Source organism: Nothoprocta perdicaria, unplaced genomic scaffold, assembly GCF_003342845.1.
Source record: "Nothoprocta perdicaria isolate Ctin4 unplaced genomic scaffold, notPer1 scaffold_142, whole genome shotgun sequence".
Taxonomy (NCBI): domain Eukaryota; kingdom Metazoa; phylum Chordata; class Aves; order Tinamiformes; family Tinamidae; genus Nothoprocta; species Nothoprocta perdicaria.
Genome location: NW_020454561.1, coordinates 462,406 through 483,277, shown reverse-complemented (window position 1 = coordinate 483,277; position 20,872 = coordinate 462,406). Strand labels below are relative to the sequence as shown.

The window sequence follows — 20,872 nt, the reverse complement described above, 5'->3', positions numbered from 1 at the left end:
TTTATCTTCCTCCAATAGTGGAGAACTAGTCATCTCTGAGTGAAATATGGAGTGCTGCCTAAACTGTCAAAAGCCAGACTCCACGTGCTACGCTCAAGAATTTGTTTGAAAAGCTACCTTCTAGGGACAATGAACATCCTGAGGGTATTCATTTAGTCCATTCATTAGACCTGAGTCAGCAAATATATACATATATACACAGATATGTATATATAGGAGACTGGAAGTAGAGTTGGGAGAGTCTASTTAAATCCAGACCAAGAGCCCAATTTTGCAAAAATCCCCATGTTTATCTTCATGCATTTGCTTTGCCATTTTTATAACTGAGAAACACTCGTTCCAGAAAAAAAAAAAAAAAAAAGCTGTAAGGCTATATGCACATCCAGACAATACACATGCTATGGTAATCTCTCCAAAATTATTATAAATACCAATATTTCACACTCTTTGTCCTTGTCCATTATTAATCTTGACCAACTAAGTGGTTGGGTAGCTGTAGGAAAGAATATATTTCTTCTGTGGAACACCTGACAAGTACAAGAAGGATAGTAAAAAATAAACTGACCAAAAGCACTAACAATTATTTTTGGCTTAATAAATTTTTAAAATAAATTATTCTGTTTAGTGTTTCTCAGTTATTGCAGTGCAGTGCTTTGATGTATTGGCACAAGCCATTGCATTTTACAACAGTGCAATTAGGAGGTCCATTTAAACAGCTTTATCATACACATACATAGGCTGATTAATTTTCTAATCAAATGTTCCAGGAAATCATTAACCATGACGTTAAACAGTGTTATGTTAATTACACTCTCCATGAAGGATTCCAATATAAATTTACAATAAAAAGAATCTATAGAAAACGTGCCAAAGAACAAATGCTTGGATCCATAAAAATAATTCTAGCATCTTCCTTTCTAAATAAACCCTTACCTCCCAATTGGGGCCATTGGTACCACTAAGGTCGAATTAGGGGCTGAATTCTCTGGTACTTGTCCACATAATTGTAGCCATTACATTTTGAAGGAAAATGCCTGTATAAGTCACGCTGAAAGACTGAGATTTGTAATCTCTCCGTGGCACCAAAGTGTAATGGAAACCACCTGAATTAGGTAAAAAAAAAAAAGTAATTGCATTTTTTTTGATCAGTATTATTTTTGCTGCATTCAAGATAAACAAAAAGATAAAAATAACAAGGAAATCTAGGCACCTTTTTATTGAATGACAGTAGGAAAATGGAAAACTTGTGCTATTTTATGAAGTTGTTTTCAGATGTGAAACATTGAGAATTGGCAATAAATTTCCCTCTAAAGATGTCTTCAATTTTCATTATCATTACATCTACTGTTAATTGAAGATAAATGCTTGATATCAATCACATTGCTGAGAATTCAATGATTTCTAAAGTATACACTCTTTGGGCATTTCCTTGTAAAATGTAAATTTTTGCTGTTCTTTCTGTTACTGAAAACAGCTAATTGAAGTAAATAAATTCAGAACATAAGCGTACCTACCTATCTTCTTCTGACCTGCTAATATTGCTATTAGCCCTCAATAAAGACTTCATCCACCAGAAATCAATGGCAAAAAATGCCGTTTTGACAGGAATTTAAGCAGGTTTTATCTTTCTTATGTCTATCTTCACTCTTGGACTAGCAAAGTGGCCTAAGGGGACAGTTCCTGAAATAATAATAAGTTAAAGAGGTCACACAAACACTGGAACCATGTTTAAAGGTGGAATTTTTAGTAAAAACAGTGTTGCCCTTCTCGGACCAGCACGGGGCCGCAGCTTCCCGCCCGGCAGCTCGGGACTACAACTCCCGGCATGCAACGGCGGCCGCGCTCCGCGGGGCCAGCGCCGCACTGCCCTCTGGGACATGTAGTCCGGGGAGGCGACGTCGCTTTAGAGCAGTCACTCCTTGCAGGAGTGCCTCCGTGAACAGCTGATTCACTGCAGATTGGCGGGAGAAGGAGCCAATGGGGAGAAAGGGCGCCGGCAGCCTGCAGCCTCGGATTGGYTGGCGCGGGGCCCGGGGGCGGGACGGGCAGTGGCGGGAGGATTCGGAACGGCGGCACGTTACCGGGCGTGGGGTAGCGGCCGTTGGTAGCGCGCGGGCCCTTTCCTGCTCCCACTTCCCGCCCTGGGCCCTGAAGGCGGCGGCTCCTCGTTCAGGGGCAGCCGGGAGCGAGCGGCGGCCGCGCCGGGATTAGCGGTGCTAAATCCCTCGGCGCGGCGGCTTTATCYCCCCTGGCCTGGCCTGGCCTGTCCTGTCCTCCCCTGCGCGGGCGGGCCCGGCTAAGCCGCTCTAATCGGAGCTGCCATGGAGGCGCCGCCGGGCCGCGGCGGGCGCCACAACCACGGGCCGCGGCGCAAGGGCCCGTCCGGGGCCGCGGGCGCCGGCGAGGAGGCGGTGGACGGCAGGAAACCCAAATTTGTGAGTACGGGTCACCCCCCCGCGGCGCCTCTCCCGCCTCTAGGCCCTCGGCTCTAAAGGGGTGGGGAAAAGGTGGGTTTGGTGGTGTAAGTTGTGTTTGGATAATCGGAAACATATATATATATGCATTTTAGTATATTTTACATTTATATATGTGTATATATATGCATATATATACACATATATATGTATATATGTATATATGTATATATGTATATATGTTTTGGTGAAAAAGAAGCCTCAGCCCTTAGGGGAAGGGCAGAGGTCTCCACCATGCCATTTTTCCAAAGCAAAGTAGGGAGTGAGAAGCTCCAAAGTGCTGCCAGTTGCTGACAGGGCAAGGTAGGTGTGAGATGGACTGCAACCCCCCTCCCCAGCGCCGTGCACTTGGGAAGAGCGGCTGTGATGCGGCATGTGTGCWGGATTCTGGATTCTGAGGCCTCCTGGCACTGCCTGTGGCCTGCAGGATCCACCAGGGGAGAGCGTGGTCCGAAAGGGCCTGTGTGCATCACGGGGTGTTGATGTCAACTGATAGCGATACCGAACTGTGCGGTGGGCAAACTACTCAGGAAGGCCCCAATTTGCTCCTGATGTTCCTGGTTCCTGCAATCTCCTTCATGTAGTAGCTGCTCAGGTTACTTGAGCAGGTGTCTGGTTCCATCTACTTGGACATTTAATGTATGTGATCATCTCTCTTCCAAAACTTGATAAGCAGGGGTAACAGTTTTTTTCCCTCAGTTCAGGACAACATGTTGCCAAACTCTACGTGTTTAAATACATTTGATCTTTTCCAAAGAAAATGGCAATAGGAAAACCCCCTTGCTGTTACCACTTTCATCTTGGGCTGAAACCACAGTTTGTGATCAGTAATTAAAGCTTGTCATTCTGGTCAAAGCACTTCTTGAAGTTCTGCCTTGGTGAATAACTAAGCTTTTTAGAAGCTGGTGTGAATCCTAATTCCTTCATTCTCTCAGTTCTCTTACAGAATTATTAAAACAAAGCCCTTCTGAAGGAGCGATTATTAATTTGGAAGCAGTTAAAGCCTCATCTGTTTGGCTTTGTTTAATAGGGTTAAGATTTGGAAGAGAGGGACTCTTCTTTAAAAGAGTAAAAGGCCATAATATTATATGGTAATCTAGTAGTTCAACTTAATCAAAGTTCTTACATTTTACCTTTAAGGTTAGAGCTTGGGAAAAGGGGAAATAAATAAAAGAATGGTAGAGATTATGCCTGTTTTCTGTGTATATATTTAACTATAGGCAAGCAGACTTTTGAAATTTATGGTGGGGAGTAAAAAGCAGCTACTTGCCCCTTTCAATGTTGTGTCTAATTTTCCCCTTTGAAAGGGATGGAAATCATAAGGGTGGGTGCTAAATTACTTGATTAGGTGACTTCTATATGTGCTTTGTTGGGACTAAATCTTACAGATGCTACTCCTCAGAAAAGGCAACTAACTAACTAACTAACTTTTCTAACTTCACCTAATGTTTCTTGTACTTTCTGTGTCATAGACTAGTCTTCAGTGACTTCCAAATTGTATTTTTGATTAAGTTCTTTCTTTTTATATATGCATGTATATATGCATACGAATATGTATAAATCTAGAGACTTTGTTTGCACCAACCTATTAAAAAATAGAAAAACTAACCCTTGCTCTCACAATAATTGTAAATCAAAGAAAGATGTGGTTAAGCGAAAAAGCATTTGGTGTGACTAGCATTAATAGAGGAGAAAGGTAAGGAGGATCTGTGGCTTTAAGTATGAAGTGACAGAATTATTGTTGGAGTTGCACTGCAGTGTAAGACCTTGAATATAAATTAGTCTTTTAAAGAAATGATTGTTGAACAGATGTTACCTAAAACACTTTACTGCAGCTTTGTAAAATTGTATGAGTCCTCATGCTGTTGTCTTTGTTGGCTTGAATTAACATTCTGGGTCATAATATTAAATTTAATCACTGTGCTCTAGTGCTTTGTTATATAACCTTACCTGTAAGCATCCATTTGGGATTTAACTCATCAGTGCCTAGAGAATATCATTAGGCAGGAAATGTTATGTCAAAGTAACTTCTCTCCTTCCTGCGTTTCRGACTAGTTTACAAAGTGTATATGTGAGCTTGTAAAAGACTGTTAAATAAACACTGGAGTTGTGCATTACAAAAGTATGAAGTAGTGCTGGATTATATCACTGTTTCTGAAATGCAATTATGACCCGAGGTAAGAAAATTATCAAGTTGACATTGTGAGGAAGTTTCTTTTTATAGTAGTAGGATCCACTCTAATCATCCAATTTACATCTCTGTATCGAAGACTGTAGATTTCCTTGCAGTTCTTGCTTCAGCCTTGTATTTGTTTCACCTAGAGAACAGGCTTTGGGAAAAAAAGTCAGGGCTGAATCTGTTTAGCAATAGATCCCTGGCAGGATGTGACCGGTCATATCCCCCCACTTTCCCCATTTAAAAAAAAAATACAGAGGGGATTGGGTAATTGTATGGATATCTTTAGTGTGGGTTTACTTAGTTTCAGAATCCAGCTTTCAGTGGGCCAGCATTTCTAAAACCCCTCTAAACCCCTTCTAAAAGTACCCCTCTAACTTTTTTTTTCCCCTCTCCTAGCTTCTTATAGAGTCGGAGCTACTCTTAATCAAAGAAGCCACGCAGGTTTTCTTTCCTTTGCAAGGAAACAAAGAAGACTATCGGGGGGGGGGAAGGATTTAGATGCCAAAATATTGTTTATGTATACTTGAATTATTTAAGTACTTCAGTATGATGGATGGAACACACGCTGAAATTCAAATTCTAGCTTTGCAGACTGAGTTTCTGTTGCTTCACATGCCTAGAGCTACTGTCATACTGCCAGGGGCCTACAGTTAGCTGCTTGTCTGGCCTCTAATTCCATTTATGTCTGCAAATCTGACTTTCTCTCCTTTCATGACATACTAACAATGACCATCCCTGCCAAGCACCATCCGAATTTTGGCACAAAACTGTTTTCATTCAGGAATTCAGATGAGTAATGTTTCTTAGTGCTTATAAGATGCTGAAAGGAGTTATCCTAGTTGGTGGCAAAATGTGCAGTGTAACGGTTTGAAAGAGTGCCCAGAGTCTTAGACTACGCCCTGTACTGTTCCAGGATATTGTTCATCTTTTCCAGGCCAAACTCATCTGTGGTATTGAAGGAAAAAAACACAGATACAGATCTGGGAAGATGGCGTTCTTCTGGTTTCTGCTACTGTTTTCCTGGATTTTTTTTCTACACATAGATACAACTTTATTAATGTGCAAAGGAACATACATGTCATCACACAGAACATCAAAGAAGTCTTGGTGATCCAATTTAAGTGGATTTCTTGTTAGTTTGCTTCACTGTTGTCTTTACCCAGAATTGGCTAAAGTAATCACAAAGACAAAAGTTTAAGTGGAATTTGAATCTGCAAGACTGAGTTTATCCACTTGTGTGCTACAAAACTGTTCAAATCCGAAGATCATCCTCGTCTCTAGCACGGTAGGGTCTGCTATGGTGTAATGCTGTGCTTGCCTTGCTTTCTGGGGCTGGCTGCTACAGAAGTTGTGTGTTGTGGGCCCATCTCTGTTTTGTGCCAGTTGCCCCTGCTCTGTGTTGAGCAGCACTAAAACGCTCTCTCAGTATTTGGTTGAGCCTCGGAGAGCCTGAGAACGCAGCCCCATGTGCTGGGTGTATCTCATAGCCTGTTAAACCTGTGTGTTTCTGGTGTTTCCTGTTAGACAATCACAGAACAGTCAGTATCTGTTCCTAAATGACACTGGACTAATATTGTGGCTCCTACATCTGTTTAGTGGGATGTATGTGGATGGGCAGCTCCTTTCAGATTCCCCCTCAAAAGATGTAATGCACAAGGCTCTCATTCCAAGCGGGTTACTTGTTCTCTCGCTGTGAGCTTCATACTGATGCCTGTGCATTGCCTAAGGCTTAGGTGTTCCAGCTGAGAGCATGAAAAAGGAGTAAGTATTTGTTACTGCTGCAAAGTTGCATTTTAAGACTGGATGTTAGTGTTTGCTTCCTGCTGTTTTAATTACTTCAGCATAGAGGCGTTTGGCTGAGAACTTGCTGCACCTAAACTGGGGGCTCCCATGTGAGTGGCTGGCCAAGGTTAGTGCTTGTGCTCTCTTTGCTGCTACCTGCAAAACAAGAAGAATTGGCTGCAAAAACAGCAGCTTCACAGCGAGTGTGGGGCAAAAGTAGCTCTGTTGCTGCAGGGGGGAACATCAGTGGGAAGACTGGGACCGACGCTYTCCTGACTACAGATTGAAGTGTCCTTTGTTTTATTATCATTATCACCTTACTACAAGTGCTTATCCACTAGAATGTGGTCATCTTAAAAGTTCTGCGCAGAGGTATTGTTGATGTGGTGAAGGCTTGACTGGAGTTGGCAGGTCTGGGTAGCTTGGGTAGAGCCACTGGCAGTCACTGTGGCTGCCACTGAGTTTGTGTGTTGGGCAGGGCTGTAAGTGTGTGAAGTGAGGGGAGCAAAAGGCCAGAACAAGAGTCCATCTYGCCAGCTCTGTGACTTCAGATGCCCCCCATCTTCCATTCCAAGCCCGTTCCCATCCTCTCCATGTAAAACTCTAAGCGGGATCCCTGCAACTCTGACTCTTCAGGGCTGCCCTTGGTTTTTGCGGGGGATCTGGATGCCCCTGCACTTGCCATCTTTGCCTGTGTGCAGTGAAAAGAGGACTCATCAGGAGCTGCTGTTTCGCCCAGCAGTGAGCAACAATTTACAGCTTTTGGGATGTTATTACTAATTAATGCTTGTGTGAGGTCTCTACTAATATCTGCTTGCTGTGCTTGCCCCCCAGCCTATCTTGAGGGTAGTTAAGTCCTGACTACTGTAGTTYGGCAGCCAAAATGCTGAAGTGTTACATGCTGTTTGGTCACAGCTTAAAACCTCTTGTCTGTGYGGGTGCCACCAAGGAAGTGACTGCTCTGGAGAGATGTAATTTTAAATGCTGAATTATAGGCTGTTCTTATGTTCTAATATACTTAGATATAAATATTTTATAATTTGCTTCAGGTTATGCTTGAGTGCTATGACTCTGTGTAAGGACTGAATCCCTGTATTTTTAAATGTATAGAGCATTCTCCAAAATAACTTGCTGGGAACTATATGCCAACATAGTACAGTTTGCCAAGGCAACTATTACCTCAAATGCCATGATTTAATGCTGTTGATCTTTCTAAGTAACTGCAACTAGAACTGACCCTTTTAATTGTGTAATTGTGACGTGACCGGTTTCTTCTTTGATTTACAGCATTTAAATATCAAGACACTGACAGATGATGTGGTAAGACAATTTAAGTTTTGCTTTGGCTTTGCTGAGCTAATAACCTGACTGCTATCTTGATATAAATAACCTGGTTGCTCCAAGAAACTGTCTTAATTGGGATGTTAGCTTAGTTAATTAACAGTTTAGTGAGACTTTACCAATTAMCTGTAATATACTCAGAGCAGGTAGCAGCATAACTGTGGATGGCTTTGAAGCATGTTGTAATCCTGGCTAAATGAGTATGGTGGAGGTAATTGTACCAGGTGGCATGCAGGAAGCTTAAGATATTATCTGTGTTTGCATGTGCAGTATTACACTTACTAACACTGGATGGTTACCTGAAAACACCACATTTAACAAACTAACAGTTGCTTGTAAAACTTGTTAATGTTGCTTCAAACAGCATTAAATGCACTGTGTTGTGCTAACATTGTGTGCCTCAAATGTCATCTTTCTCTTCATGGCACCAGATGTGCTCTATCACAAAGTAGATTTTTCCTAATACTAAAATACACCTAATTTAATTGTCTGCTCTATTCGCTTGGTGGCAAGTTTTTCTTAAAGTAGATCATTCTACAAAGTGTTCTTGTTGCCTAGGAAATGGTGTTCTGAATGCATGTAAGGCTTAGCTGGCATGACTTGGGTGTATATTTGTTGCACAGTATTCTTGCTTAAATACTTGTGTGCGTAACAGTCCAAGAGCAGAGCTTTGTTAGATGATATTCAGCACTGGGAAACACTGTTTTCTATTTTTTTTCTTTTTCTTGTAACCTCCAAAGCCAATAGGCTGGTTATTGCTGACTAGATGTGCAAAGGTAGAAGCACAGGGCCTATTACCTCCCCCATCATTCCTGGACTGCTGCAGTTAAATYGTGTGTCAGTATTTACAGGGATTTCATGCGCTAGAAATAGTTATTCATAAAATTGTTTGCCATATAACTTCTATCCCTTAAACCTAGGTCTTGCTCTGGAGAGTAGAGAAAATTTTCAGTTCTTTTCAAATGCTAAGCTATTTTTTTGGCAACCAAAGCCTAATAACTTTGCTAGCACTACATAAAGGTCATAGACATGGTGAATATGATCTTGCCTGTTCCCTTGTTGGAGAAGGGAATCTGCTGCCTTGTGGCTCTTGTCTTCATAGACTATTGGACTTGTCTAATTTGCAGTTATAGTCACTACAAGTCAGCAAGTTAATTATAATTTATACTTTTATTAAAAAAACTAATATAAACATACTAGTTTATAATTCTTAAAGAATTATTCTTGTTTATAATGAAGATGAGATTAATATCTATATATGGTATTTTTTTCTTGACTCGTGTTTCTTGCCACATGCTGAAAGACCCTTTACATGTAACTCTATGTTGATAAAAAGTACTATCTGTATTAATACCTAAGTATCCRTATTAATACCTTGATAGAATTTTACTTCACAGCTGTTTTTCTTAACAACAGGAAAAAAAGAAAAATCTCAAATATTACAGCAGCTTACAGTTTTAAAGTTGGAGACTTATTCTGTTGATTTTCTGCCTCACCTTGGAACAAGAGTATGCTTTCCAACTGATTTTTTTTTTTTTTTTTTTTCTGTCATTTTGTGTCAGGTTCTAGGAAAATAGCTAATACTAGGTGTCTGAGTCCTAGGAAACTTGAAATGCCTCCAGTCGGACCCATATTTGACACGTCATCTCTTTAACTGGGAAAAAAATAGCGAAGATATTCCCCAAATTCCTTTTTCAGCAAGTGGGGAAACTGTAGCAAGAGAAGGCCGAGCAGCTGAAGTTGAGGAGYACTTGATTCTGTAGCTTTCAATTAAAGGATATATTTTCTTTCCCCTCATGGGTAATCATGTCCATATTGACTCTCTGCTGCATTGTGCAACTCATTTTTTTCTGCAGTGCAATGATAAATGTACTGCAATAACAAATACTCCATAAACTTGTCTGGCATGGAAGCCTTGCTGTATATCTGGCCAAAAAAACAAACAAACAAAAAACCCCAACAACAACAAAAAACCGCTCCAAACTGATGCTTGGCTCTGATCTGTAGCCTCAGATCTGTCCTCTTCCGTAGGAACATCTTGAATGTTGGCGCAGGGACTTCAGATGGGAATAGAGGATAATCTTTTGCCTTTCCAATCTACAATGTCTTTGTAAAACAGATCTGCTTTTGCTGCGGGAGAAAGATATATGAGGAAATAGATGTTTCATAGAATCACAAAATTCTTAAGGTTGGAAGGGACCTCTAGAGATCATCTAGTCCAACCCCCTGCTCCAGCAGGGACACCCAGAGCATGGGGCACAGAGATGCGTCAAAGCCGGTTTGGAAGATCTCCAGAGAAGGAGGCTCCACAGCCTCCCTGGGCAGCCTGTGCCAGGGCTCTGTCACCCTCACTGTCAAGAAATGTTTCCTTAAGTTCCTGTGGAACTTTTGGTGCTTCAGTTTGTGGCCGTTTCCTCTAGTCCTGTTGCTGGCCACCACTGAAAAGAGGCTGGCGCCCTCCTCCTCACTGCCTCCCTTGAGGTATTTATASACRCTGATCAGGTCCCCCCTCAGCCTYCTCTTCTCCAGGCTGAACAGACCCAGCTCCCTCAGCCTTTGCTCATAGGGCAGATGTTCCGGGCCYCTGATCATCCTGGTAGCCCTGCACTGGAGTCTCTCCAGCAGCTCCACATCCCTCTTGTACTGGGGAGCCCAGAACTGGACACTGTGCTTGAAATGTGGCCTCACCAGGGCTGAGCAGCGTAGTTCATGCTTCTGCTCATTTCAAGGTTGTCTGTTCACCTCAGCCCTCACGTTAGAGGGTCCTGCGTGACTTGGCTCCTGTACTTTATGTGGTCAGGCACCTTTGTTCCTTGTGCTCCATTGGAAAGCTGAGATGACACAGCCGATCACAGCAAGCTCAAACCCAGCTGCTGTGGGGCAGCTGCCATGAACATGTGTTGGCTTGGGCCCTGACCACGGCATCCTGTGTCTCCTCTGATGAGGCGGGGAAGGAAACATGTCAAGGAATTGACCACTGTGATGGAAGGAATTTTATCTTTCCTCCTACTTTCTTGTGCTACTGCTTAGCATGAAAATGAYTGACTTTTTTTCCAAGGTATCTTGTGAATTCTTCTAGAAGCTGCTATTATTATTATTTTTTTCCCTCTAACGACTTCAAGTGATTTATTTTTTTCTTTTTCAATAAAAACTCTGAACTCATCTCACTTGGTTAAGATAGACCCTCATACATAACTTTCGCATTCTGCATAAACTCAGCTCTAACTTTTACTTTTTTTAACAGTACYTACTCACTAGCACAGCTGTTATTTTTTCCCAAATGCGAGGGTCCAATCCCAGCAGTAAATACAGTTAAATAAAAGTTTTTAAAAATGTACCTTACATTCATAGCACCTGTCATTTAACACAATTTAGATTGCCCAGCCAATGATGAGATGTTGGATTAGGTCCCCAATTTGGGATACATTTAGTATCTCCTTTGAGATAAAATTCTCTTCTTGGATGGTCATGTGGGCATGATGCCTGGTTGCTTTTTATGTTGGAGACCTGCAGGATGTTATGCTCAAACTTTTGCTCCAGATATGGGCAACTGGAAATGCACTTTGTGTGTGGAGTAAAAAATAATTTAAATATTAATCTAATTGGAATGCAGCAAATAATAGTCCAGTTGCATTGATACTAACATTTGTAGCCCAATCTCAGTGTAAGTCTCATGAAAAATGCTGCTGCAACTTTTGCTACAAAAAAAACCTTACAGATGTATATATATGTATGTGTGTGTACATACATATATATATCTGTAAGGTTTTTTTTACACACACACACACACACACATATATATATATATATTTCTCCTCAGTTCTGCTGCCAGGAACATCATGCTGATGGCTTATTTACCCTCATACCAGGCCCCGCTTGGGCTATGCTGTTTCAAGTTCCAGCTGTGCTGTGTATGTTATTTTATGTATTGGCTCTCAGTGACTCGTGTGTATTTGTTATACATGGCATGTTCTAAACATACCGGCTACTTGTTCTCCATGTTCTTTATTGCTTGAAAAATGGCTCTGCTGAACTCCCAGGTTCCTTCATGTAAAGACCACAGTAAAAGATGAGTTGTTCCTAGTCCCAAGGTTAGTTTTCAGCCAGTGTCCAAACTGCCCAAGCTTCCACTGCCGTGCTGCGCTTGTATTCACCACCACCACCACCACCACCTCACTGGTCTGGGACAGTTGCCTCGCTGTGAACTCTGTGAGCTGCTTGTTACCACTACCTATTTATTAACAAAAATGCTCCCCAGAATTGTGTACGGCTAAGCAAAACAAATCTGGTACTGGTAGCTTGATCATGAAGCGTTTGCTGCTATAATACAAGGCGGAACAGAGCTCCGAGAGGTTAAAGCTGATCTGGATAAAGCAAGTTTCATGAGCCCCAGACCTGAGGCCTTGCAGAGCTTGGAACAGGCTCGTGACCTAGTAYGAGCAGTAGTTTTCACACAGTTTCATGGTTACAGGACAGTTTCTACTTCAGAGATCTATGATGAGAGGGCCTGGCTTCCTGTCTTACAGCAATGTGTACCTGATTTGTGGATTCCCAGAACATTCATAAAGCAAAGGCATTAGTAGCACTCCTTAGAAAATAACTTTGCTTTCTTCTGTTTGCATTGTAGGTTATTTTAAGAGTTACCATCTGCTAATGGTTTATCACTTTCAACCCAGGTTGACCAGCTTTATTTCTGGTTTATTTCCAGGACTAACAGTATCTGCATTTCATGCCATTATTGACAAATGGTGTCAGTGAGGAGCTTGTAGGCTTGGAGCCCTAGGACTGTTATTTGAAGTAGGAAAAATGCTGTTCCCACATAAACAGTGTGTGATATTCATACCAGGCTGGCTTGAAATGAATGAGTCCTGCTGGGCAAAATCATCTTTTCTGTAAGGGGAAGGAAAATTCCTTAATTTAATTTTGATTCCATCTCCTCCCCTCTTGTCCTTCATAGGAATGATGTATTTTTTTTTTTTTAAACCCAAACTGTTGATACAACCTATTTGTTGGTTGCTCACTCCCTACCATACCTTTAATATGACTGTTTTCAAACTCTGATTTATAAATCAAATCCCTATCAGACTTTAACATGGTTGTGGTGATACTACTTTATAATAAATTACCATGWTTTCTAAAGATCCCTTCCAACCKTAAGAATTCTGTGATTCTATGATATTTTCTTTTATATCTACAAATAAAAACATGCAGTTGGCACCTGTTTGGCCCGGTTGGTCAATGTTTTGTTCTTAGTGATGTGCAGACTTGGTCTCCCATTCGCGTATCCCGAGAGGTGAAGGGGGCRGCGCTTCCCTGCGCAGGGTGGCTGCTCCCGGCACAGCAACGTGGCAGCTCCTGTGCTCTACAAACCTTTTAGCGACTCCTCTTGGCCATATTTAGCCCCTGAAGTTGTAGCCTCAATAACTCTTGAGATGACACAGTACTGGCAGGAATGCTCCCYTAAACACAGCCTTAAACATTGCAGTCCAAGAGGCCACCATAACGRCTCTAGGAGAGGCTCTTAAGGCTGGAACTGCGAAGGCTACTTAAAAGCTGCCTCACAGTAATGTATGTTTATGCTGACCACTGTGTTTGTGCTTTCACTGTATTTCAGTTCTGGCATTAAGGCATTTGTCTCGCAGAGAACAAAATGCATGACTAATGAGAAAAGCTCCAGCCTTTGGCAGTAGGCAGCTAAAGCTAAAGTATATGTAAGCAAGTTTAAATTCTTTTTTTTTTCGTTTTATTTTTCTTTAAATTCATTTTTTTAATATCAAATTATCTTTGAAGTTAGACCACTATACCATCTACTCGATGGCTATATGGCCAGATTATCTGTACAACTTGAGGGCAGTGTATAGCATTTGAATATTCTACTTTTTTTTGTGCTTAAACTTAATGCTTATTGCATTTGAAAATATGTACCTGAAACAGATTTTCCTCAGAAACACTGAAGTGCTGTGATGATAAGAACACATGGTCTGAATTTTGGGGTTGAATACTGGGAATCTGAATACACAGATTCCCTGTAGTATTTTTGTAAACTGTTTCAGTTGGTTGTAGCTTTCTTCTTTGAGTGGTCTGAAGCGTTTAATTGCGGTCACTTTTTCTCTCCCTCCTTATTGCCCTTGAACTTCATCTCTCTCTCTCTCTGTAAGTGCATGAAAACAGATCTCGGTTTAGAGAACTTGCGAAGCATTTTTATAGTGAAGTTCCTTTATCAAGGTCATAAACCCCACTTTCCCTCCCTTCACTTCCCTGTTAACATAAATGTCTGCTTTACATAAGCTTTATTTTTTTTTTTTTTTGCTTTCAGGAAAATTATTATACAGACCCATCCAGAAACAGTTTTAAGAATATATTTATTGGAAAATGCAGGGCAGGCTCTTAAGAGATGGAAGGTCAAACCTCCTTTAAACTACAGTGCCTCTTTTAGTATCAAAGCTAATTCTAGATATTCCCCATTGGTTAGCCTGATTTAAGGTGTTTTTGATGTAACACGGAAGATTATTTTTGACATTTCCTCCTCCTCATGCTTGGATCACCAGCAACATCAGCAGTAAATTTCATTACATTCAAGCAGTGAAACTTCTTTCTGCATTGTGCTTTCTGTGACCCATGAAATCACTTGCTTATGTGGAACACCAAGAGCTGTTAACTTTGTATTTTTAAAAGTGCCATTGCTGTGAAATTCAAAGGAGAAATCTGTATAGAAATGCACACTATTGCTGTGCAGATGTTACAAATTTCTCTTATCTAGGAGCTCTTAATTTGTATTGTATTTTTTTAACTTATTAAAAATGAAGATTTTGGCGCATATTCAGATGTGTTTAATATTACTGCCTGACTTGCTCTTGACTGAATCCTCTGACCAGTAGTCAGCAGGTTCCACATGTGTGGCTTTCCTGACAATCAATGGGGTAACCTAATCCATAATGGTGCAAAACGTGCTTTTGGTATTTCACAGGAGCTTGAAAAACAAACAAACTGAAAATGTGTACAAGCCAAGRGAAGCAAAATACCCCTTTTCAATGATAACCTGGCTCTCGCTCATGAACCTGTGCCACTCTTTCTAATGGAATAAAGAGGAATTCTGGGGTTGCATGGAGTTTTTCTTGTCCAAATTGGAGTGTTTCTGTCCTGTCTGCTTCCTTTTGTCTTCAGGGAACTGTTACTGCTGCTTCCCTGGGAATGGAGGAGGCAGCCTGACTGCTTGCACAATAACTTGCAGTTACTCAAACATGAGAAYCCTGTGACGGGCCGTGCAAGGGAGGGTCTCAACATGTCCCCTGTTATGCCACTGGATTAGGTGGTTGGATCTGCTTGCCGGAGCCAAAAACGGCTTGCTGTCCATACAGCGTGTGTGTTTGGATGCACTATATCTAAACAAAGTGCTCTGTAACATTGTGAACCATCTGGCTAACGGTGCTCACCTTGTCAGCAAGAAAAATGTGGAAGGGTGAGGTGAAGGCTTTCATTTCATGCTTTCAATGTGATTATAAACTTAGAACGCAAGATTTACACTTTTTAGCACATTTTGATAAAGTAATATATGCTTTTTTTCTATCAAGAATGTGCTTCCCATCATGTTCCATTCTGACATATGGAATAAACAAGTATACCTGGATGGCTCTTCCTCAACCACGTGTAGAAGCCTTGCAGCCTTCCCCTCCCTCTTCCATCTTTAGTGAGGTCGAATCTGAGAGCTCTTGTGTGTGAGTGGTGGGTCTGCCCCATGCTGGTGTTCATGAACTTGCAGTTTTCATTAGTGTGACCAAAGCGCAACTTGTAGTTTCTTTTGGAAATCTCTTCTCAATTGTCTTGTTCTATTTTTCACTTTAAGTCTCTTACTGAGATTTATATGTATGTAGGAAGGGTCCTGTAGAGAGATGGGAATATTAAGAATATGATGGGGTAAATCAAGGTAGAAGGAATGTGTAGGAGAAGGAAGAGGGGAAACTTGAGCTGCAAGRGTTGCAAAGAGGCTGCTGGAATATTTAAGGAAAGATGTGTTGGGGATGTAGGACACCCTCTCTTAAAGCTCAGTTAGCTGTCTACTCACTGACCCTCTGCTTTGGCATGTATTGCAATCACCTGTATGTGAGTGAGTGGCTTGCAAAATAATTATATGTTCCCAAAACGCTCTTTTCAGATTTGAACCTAGATGCCACCCTGTGCCACATGCTCTAGGTGTGCCTGCTTGAGCAGGAAGGTTGGACTAGATGATCTCTAGAGGTCCCTTCCAACCTTAAATATTCTGTGATTCTGTGATTCTGTGAATGGGATGAGCTAGAGATTTTTGGGGGGATGAGGGGGGAGAGTGAGGCAGAATGACAACAACTCTCTCTCTTTCCTTGTATAGGTCTATTAGTCAATTCCAGTTTGACTGGAGTGGAACACTTGAACCTTGTTTTTGTTATCAAATGCCACAGATATGGTCAGATATGGTAACCTGCCATTTAATATGCTTATTTTGTTCTTGTTAAGCAGTATCTCAAAGGGCTCATTCCCAATATGTGTGCAAGCCTCAGAATATTTTTTGCTTAGCGCTTCAAAAATGTAAGAACACCAATAGTGTTGAAATTAGGTCCCAAATCCTTTATGCATCAAGTGCTACTGGAACTTTCTSCTGTTTTGACAAATGTAGTAATATTGCTGCTTTCATCTATTGGAAACACATACAAAGGTAGCTTAGATCTAAGTTACCTCATTGACCACGTCGGTTTGACCATGTTTTTGTGTTCTGCTGGTCTTCATCAATCTGCTTTGGAATGAGTTACCAGTCAGTGTTCAATAAAAAGTCATTTGATCCCCAAACTAGAAAGAATGGGGGTAGGATGGGGAGGAAGCTTTCACAAAGAAGCTCCTGTGACTTCCCAAAGGGTAAAGCTGGTGTATCTGTCCCCTRATGTTGAGAAGCCCTAAGGATTTATTTGATGAAATTATAAATGTATCCTATTTGGATCTAACAAAGGAGCTGAACTTTATTTGTGCTTTTCCTAAATTAATTTGTAAATAAAACCAAAGTTATTGATAAAACAGTGCAGACAAAGTAATTAGACAAATCTTATTTAGGGTAGCTCATTTTTTATTAAAAACTCTTCTTTTTGGAGCATCTATATATTTCATTGCAATGTCAGGAGTCCAGCAGTTGCAGACTGGTGAAAATTGCTTTTCAAACTCTGAATTACTTTTCAAAATTCAAAAAGGAATTCAAACTCTGAATTACTTTTCAAAACCATGCTTTTGTCTATGCTGTGTATAATGGTTAGAGAGAAGTCTTCAAAGCATTCATTTGTGTTGTAGATAACTCTTTCTTCCAAAGCTTCCATAAAATTCTCATGTTATGCATGATTTCTCTAAAACGCCGTAGTATTTTGGTCTGTTAACTGCAGTACTAAGGCAACTTACAGTTCTGTGTGTCCTGAGGAAAACCCCTTTAAAACCAAGTATTGAAATGTAAGGTAAGTTACCCAAGGGAAAACAAGTGTGTCATGCGTCTCAGAACACCTCTTTTTAATTCGAACTGTGAAGAATGAAAATAGTATGTGATATAACACACCTCTTCTGTTTGCAGCTGGATAGGTTTGCTAGCATAAGGATCCCGGGAAGTAAAAAGGAGAGACCTCCCCTGCCGCACATGAAACACTCTTACTCTACCGACTGGTCATCCACGTCACCGACGGATGCGGAGGATTTTGTGCCCAAGCCCCTGTCAGAAAGAGAGATCACAGCGCTCTTTGAAAAAATGATGGTAAGAAACTTGCTGCCGCATTCCCAAGGGCCCATTTCAGCACTGCTGATTGATACATAGAGCTTGTTTTCACACACCTTTGGAGCCTCCCTCYATCATCATTATTAATGTGGTATGTTTTCTAAGGCATTTCCTCAAAGGATAAAGCCCTTGGATTATTTAGAAGGCATTTTGCTGTAAATATGCTTGAAGTGGTAATCAAAGATTTCTGATATTAGGAGAGAGGTTATGCAACAATTTTTGAGGGGATCAATGAAACCGGAAATCTCACTTACTTCTAAGAGGGTCTGTAAAACTCATTACCGAGTTATATGCCTTAAATGTAACAGCAGGGTTTTGCTCTCGTCTTACATTCTGTTTAACTGATGGCACAGAAGCATTGAAGGTTCCTTCCTCTAAAGCAGGGTTTGCAGGAGGGCTCTAAAACACATGTGACCTCTTGCCAGCTTGGCCTTGAAAGCTGGCAAGCTTCCTTGTCTGCAGTARTTGCTCTGTGGTGAAAGAGCAGGCACTTTCCTAAAGCACCATGTGGCCCTGGTATTGCCCCAGTAGGCTCACAGTTCTTGGCATGATGATGATGATGATGATGGTGATAATGATGATGACGTTTTTGGCAACTGCAAACTAAACAGGGAGGGCATTTGAGTTGCCTCCTTCCCTCTACTCCCTGGCCTCCCAGCATAAGTTAAATTTCTTTACCCTCCCACAGCTATTTTTTTACAGCATAGTGTGCAATGTGAAGACTATGCTGTAAAAAACTGAAATGTTCAAAATGTTCAATAAATCYTCCAAGCCCCAGTACTGCATGCTTAGGCAAACAGCACTGTTAAAACCCTTGGCTTCTTGAGTAGTTTATTCCAATTCTATAACATCTTTGCAAAACTGTGTTAAAATAATCATGAAATCTGGGGTAAAGTGAATACTTTCCTCCTTTCTTTAATAACAAAGCACTTGCAGTAATTTATCACAGAAAATCAGTACTATTTTAGCCGTATTGTGTGACACACRGGATTCCTTGGGTTATTCTTTGTCTTTGAATGTTGCAGAGTAGTTTTGCTGCATTTAGTCACAGCTGATTGTATAGCTAATTATTCTAACCTTTGGTTAAGCTTTGTTCTGCTGTGGAGCAATCTGTGTGCTCCAAGTTTTTAGGTCTAGTTTTCCCAAACAGAACTAATTAGTTAATATTTAATGGAAATGTGTCCTGTTTTTTAAAACACCATATGTATATCAATTTTAATAAAGCTAGTATTATTAAATGTGCATGTCAAGTATGTTTTCATTTGGAGTAGTGCCATACAGTTATGTGGTTATGAAAAAGACTCTTGAGGCACTTTTTGTGCCTCAAGTAGTAGTAGTAGTAGTAGTACTTTTTTGGTTTCATGAGAATATTTTGTTTTTAGAAGTTTCCCACTAAAAACTATTTAAGGAAGTAAATTGCAAACAACTAAATCCAGCTTCTCTATTTTTTGTAATAGTAGTCTGTATATCTTAACTTTCAAAAATGCCCATTCATGTCTGAAGCCACAGATGTGTTGTAGAAGKCCTGGCTACTTCAGTAATTAACTGCTAAGAGCTCCAAAAGTGCACAAGTAATACTTAGATTGTTGTCTAACTGGCTTAAATTTGTAGGTTTTGACATTACTTTTTTAAAAGACATTGAACTCATGCCCTTATGTTGAGCAGATGAGTACTCTAGGTCTTAGATTCTGAAATACTGAAGAACTTGTTTTTCTGTTTTACAAGTCCTTTCTCATCTTAAAGCATCAGCATCTTTGGAAAGTAATGATAGAGCAAATCAACTTCAAATTACTTTGAACATCTTTTCTTTTTTTCCTTTTTTTTTTCCCCAAACAGGATATGTGTGGTGTAAATAAAAGATTCACTCCCGTCCCTTTTGTGTATCTTGGAAGGAAATGCTCTTTCCGTGCAGTCTGCGATCCTAACCTATGTCTTATGGGCATGTGCTTAAGCCTAAATTTTTCCATCAAGTGAATGCAGAGTATCAGTGGGATGTTCTTGGATGATGCCTTGTTTCCCAATATTAAATAAATTCTAACTTTGTGGCTTTCTTTTCTTCCAAGAAAACTAGAAAATGCAGTATTCCTGTGAAGGCCATGTCCCTAACATTTGGTTTAATATAAGGCAACATGCAAGCGCAGCATAAGGCAGTTGTCATGTTGATTGGTGGGTTGTTTGCCAAAAGGATAATGTCAGTGCTTAACTATTAGCTATTTCCTCAAGATACAGATAGATGAGAAAATAAAAGATTCAAGAACATTTGATTTAACCTTGAGGGCATTCTTATATCAAGTAAACTGCCTAGGAAAGATAGTATCAGGAAATAAAAAACAATGAACCAGTGATATTAACATAACTTGTGTTATATGGAATAAATGAGGCCATCAACACAAGGAAAAGGTATTCCAGGGTGTGTGTGTTTGTGTGTGTCCTTATGGACTGCTGGAATTTTCTTTGGGGTGTAAGCAGGTTGTTTCTTCATGACATTTCTGATGAAAGGAAGGCAGTCTGCTCAACTCCAGAGCAACTGTGAGAGAAGATTAAAGGCTGTGCAGCTTCCTTTGTTGTAGCGTGCTGATGTGAGCTTGTTTTGCGTTTGATGAAAGCTGTAGGAAGTAACAGCAAAATGCAAAGCAGTTCCTGAGGAAGGAGAAGACTATATTATTAGTGTGGCTTGAATGAAGGAACCTTTTGGAGTGCTCACCCTGCACCTAGTGGGTGCTAAAAGTAAAACTGAAGGTCTTATTTCAGTGCCTACTACTCTGAAGCGAGAAACCTTGTCTAGGCCTTCAGAAAAGGAGACAATAGCCCTTGGTGGGTCTTCASAAAATTGCTCTAACTGTATTTTTAAAAAGTTGAGTTTAATGGGGTGAAATATTTTCCGTATTGTTGTCTCACAGCTCAGGTTTATTCAAAACTTTCAAATTTTTCTTGGAATTGTGCTTGATTCTACACTAATAACTATAAAATAGTGAAAGAGAAGGAACCTTAAACACTGAAATGTTATGCTAAAGTGACATTTTCTCTCAAAATTCTTGAGGTGTAAATTTGCTACCTTTGATTTCTGCCTACCTGGAATACACTTTGATACAGAAGTGGTTACCAGTGATCTCTCATCACTGCTCATGTGAGAGCTGCTGGTGCTGGTGCTGCATCATAWGAGTCTCAGCTGAAACTCACAGCAGTAATTCTTGCTAGACTTGGGTGGCTGTAATAATGTCTGTGTGCACATACCTGTGTGTGTATCTGAACTTTTTGATGCTCTTCTTACCCCTAGTATAACAGGAGATGCCATTTCTCATGGATATGCGGCTGATTGAT

At 40.7% G+C, this 20,872-nt stretch overlaps 1 protein-coding gene across 1 annotated transcript in view; it reads left to right on the top strand.

The window, feature by feature from the left end:
- The first annotated feature begins 2,321 nt into the window (after positions 1–2,321).
- Positions 2,322–20,872, top strand: part of DIAPH3 (diaphanous related formin 3) — a 185,000-nt gene continuing 166,449 nt past the window's right edge. Inside the window, exons 1-3 of the mRNA XM_026034312.1 lie at positions 2,322–2,435; positions 7,723–7,755; positions 17,354–17,530. Of these exons, the coding sequence (XP_025890097.1) occupies positions 2,322–2,435; positions 7,723–7,755; positions 17,354–17,530 (324 nt within the window). The remainder of the gene's footprint in view (positions 2,436–7,722; positions 7,756–17,353; positions 17,531–20,872) is intronic.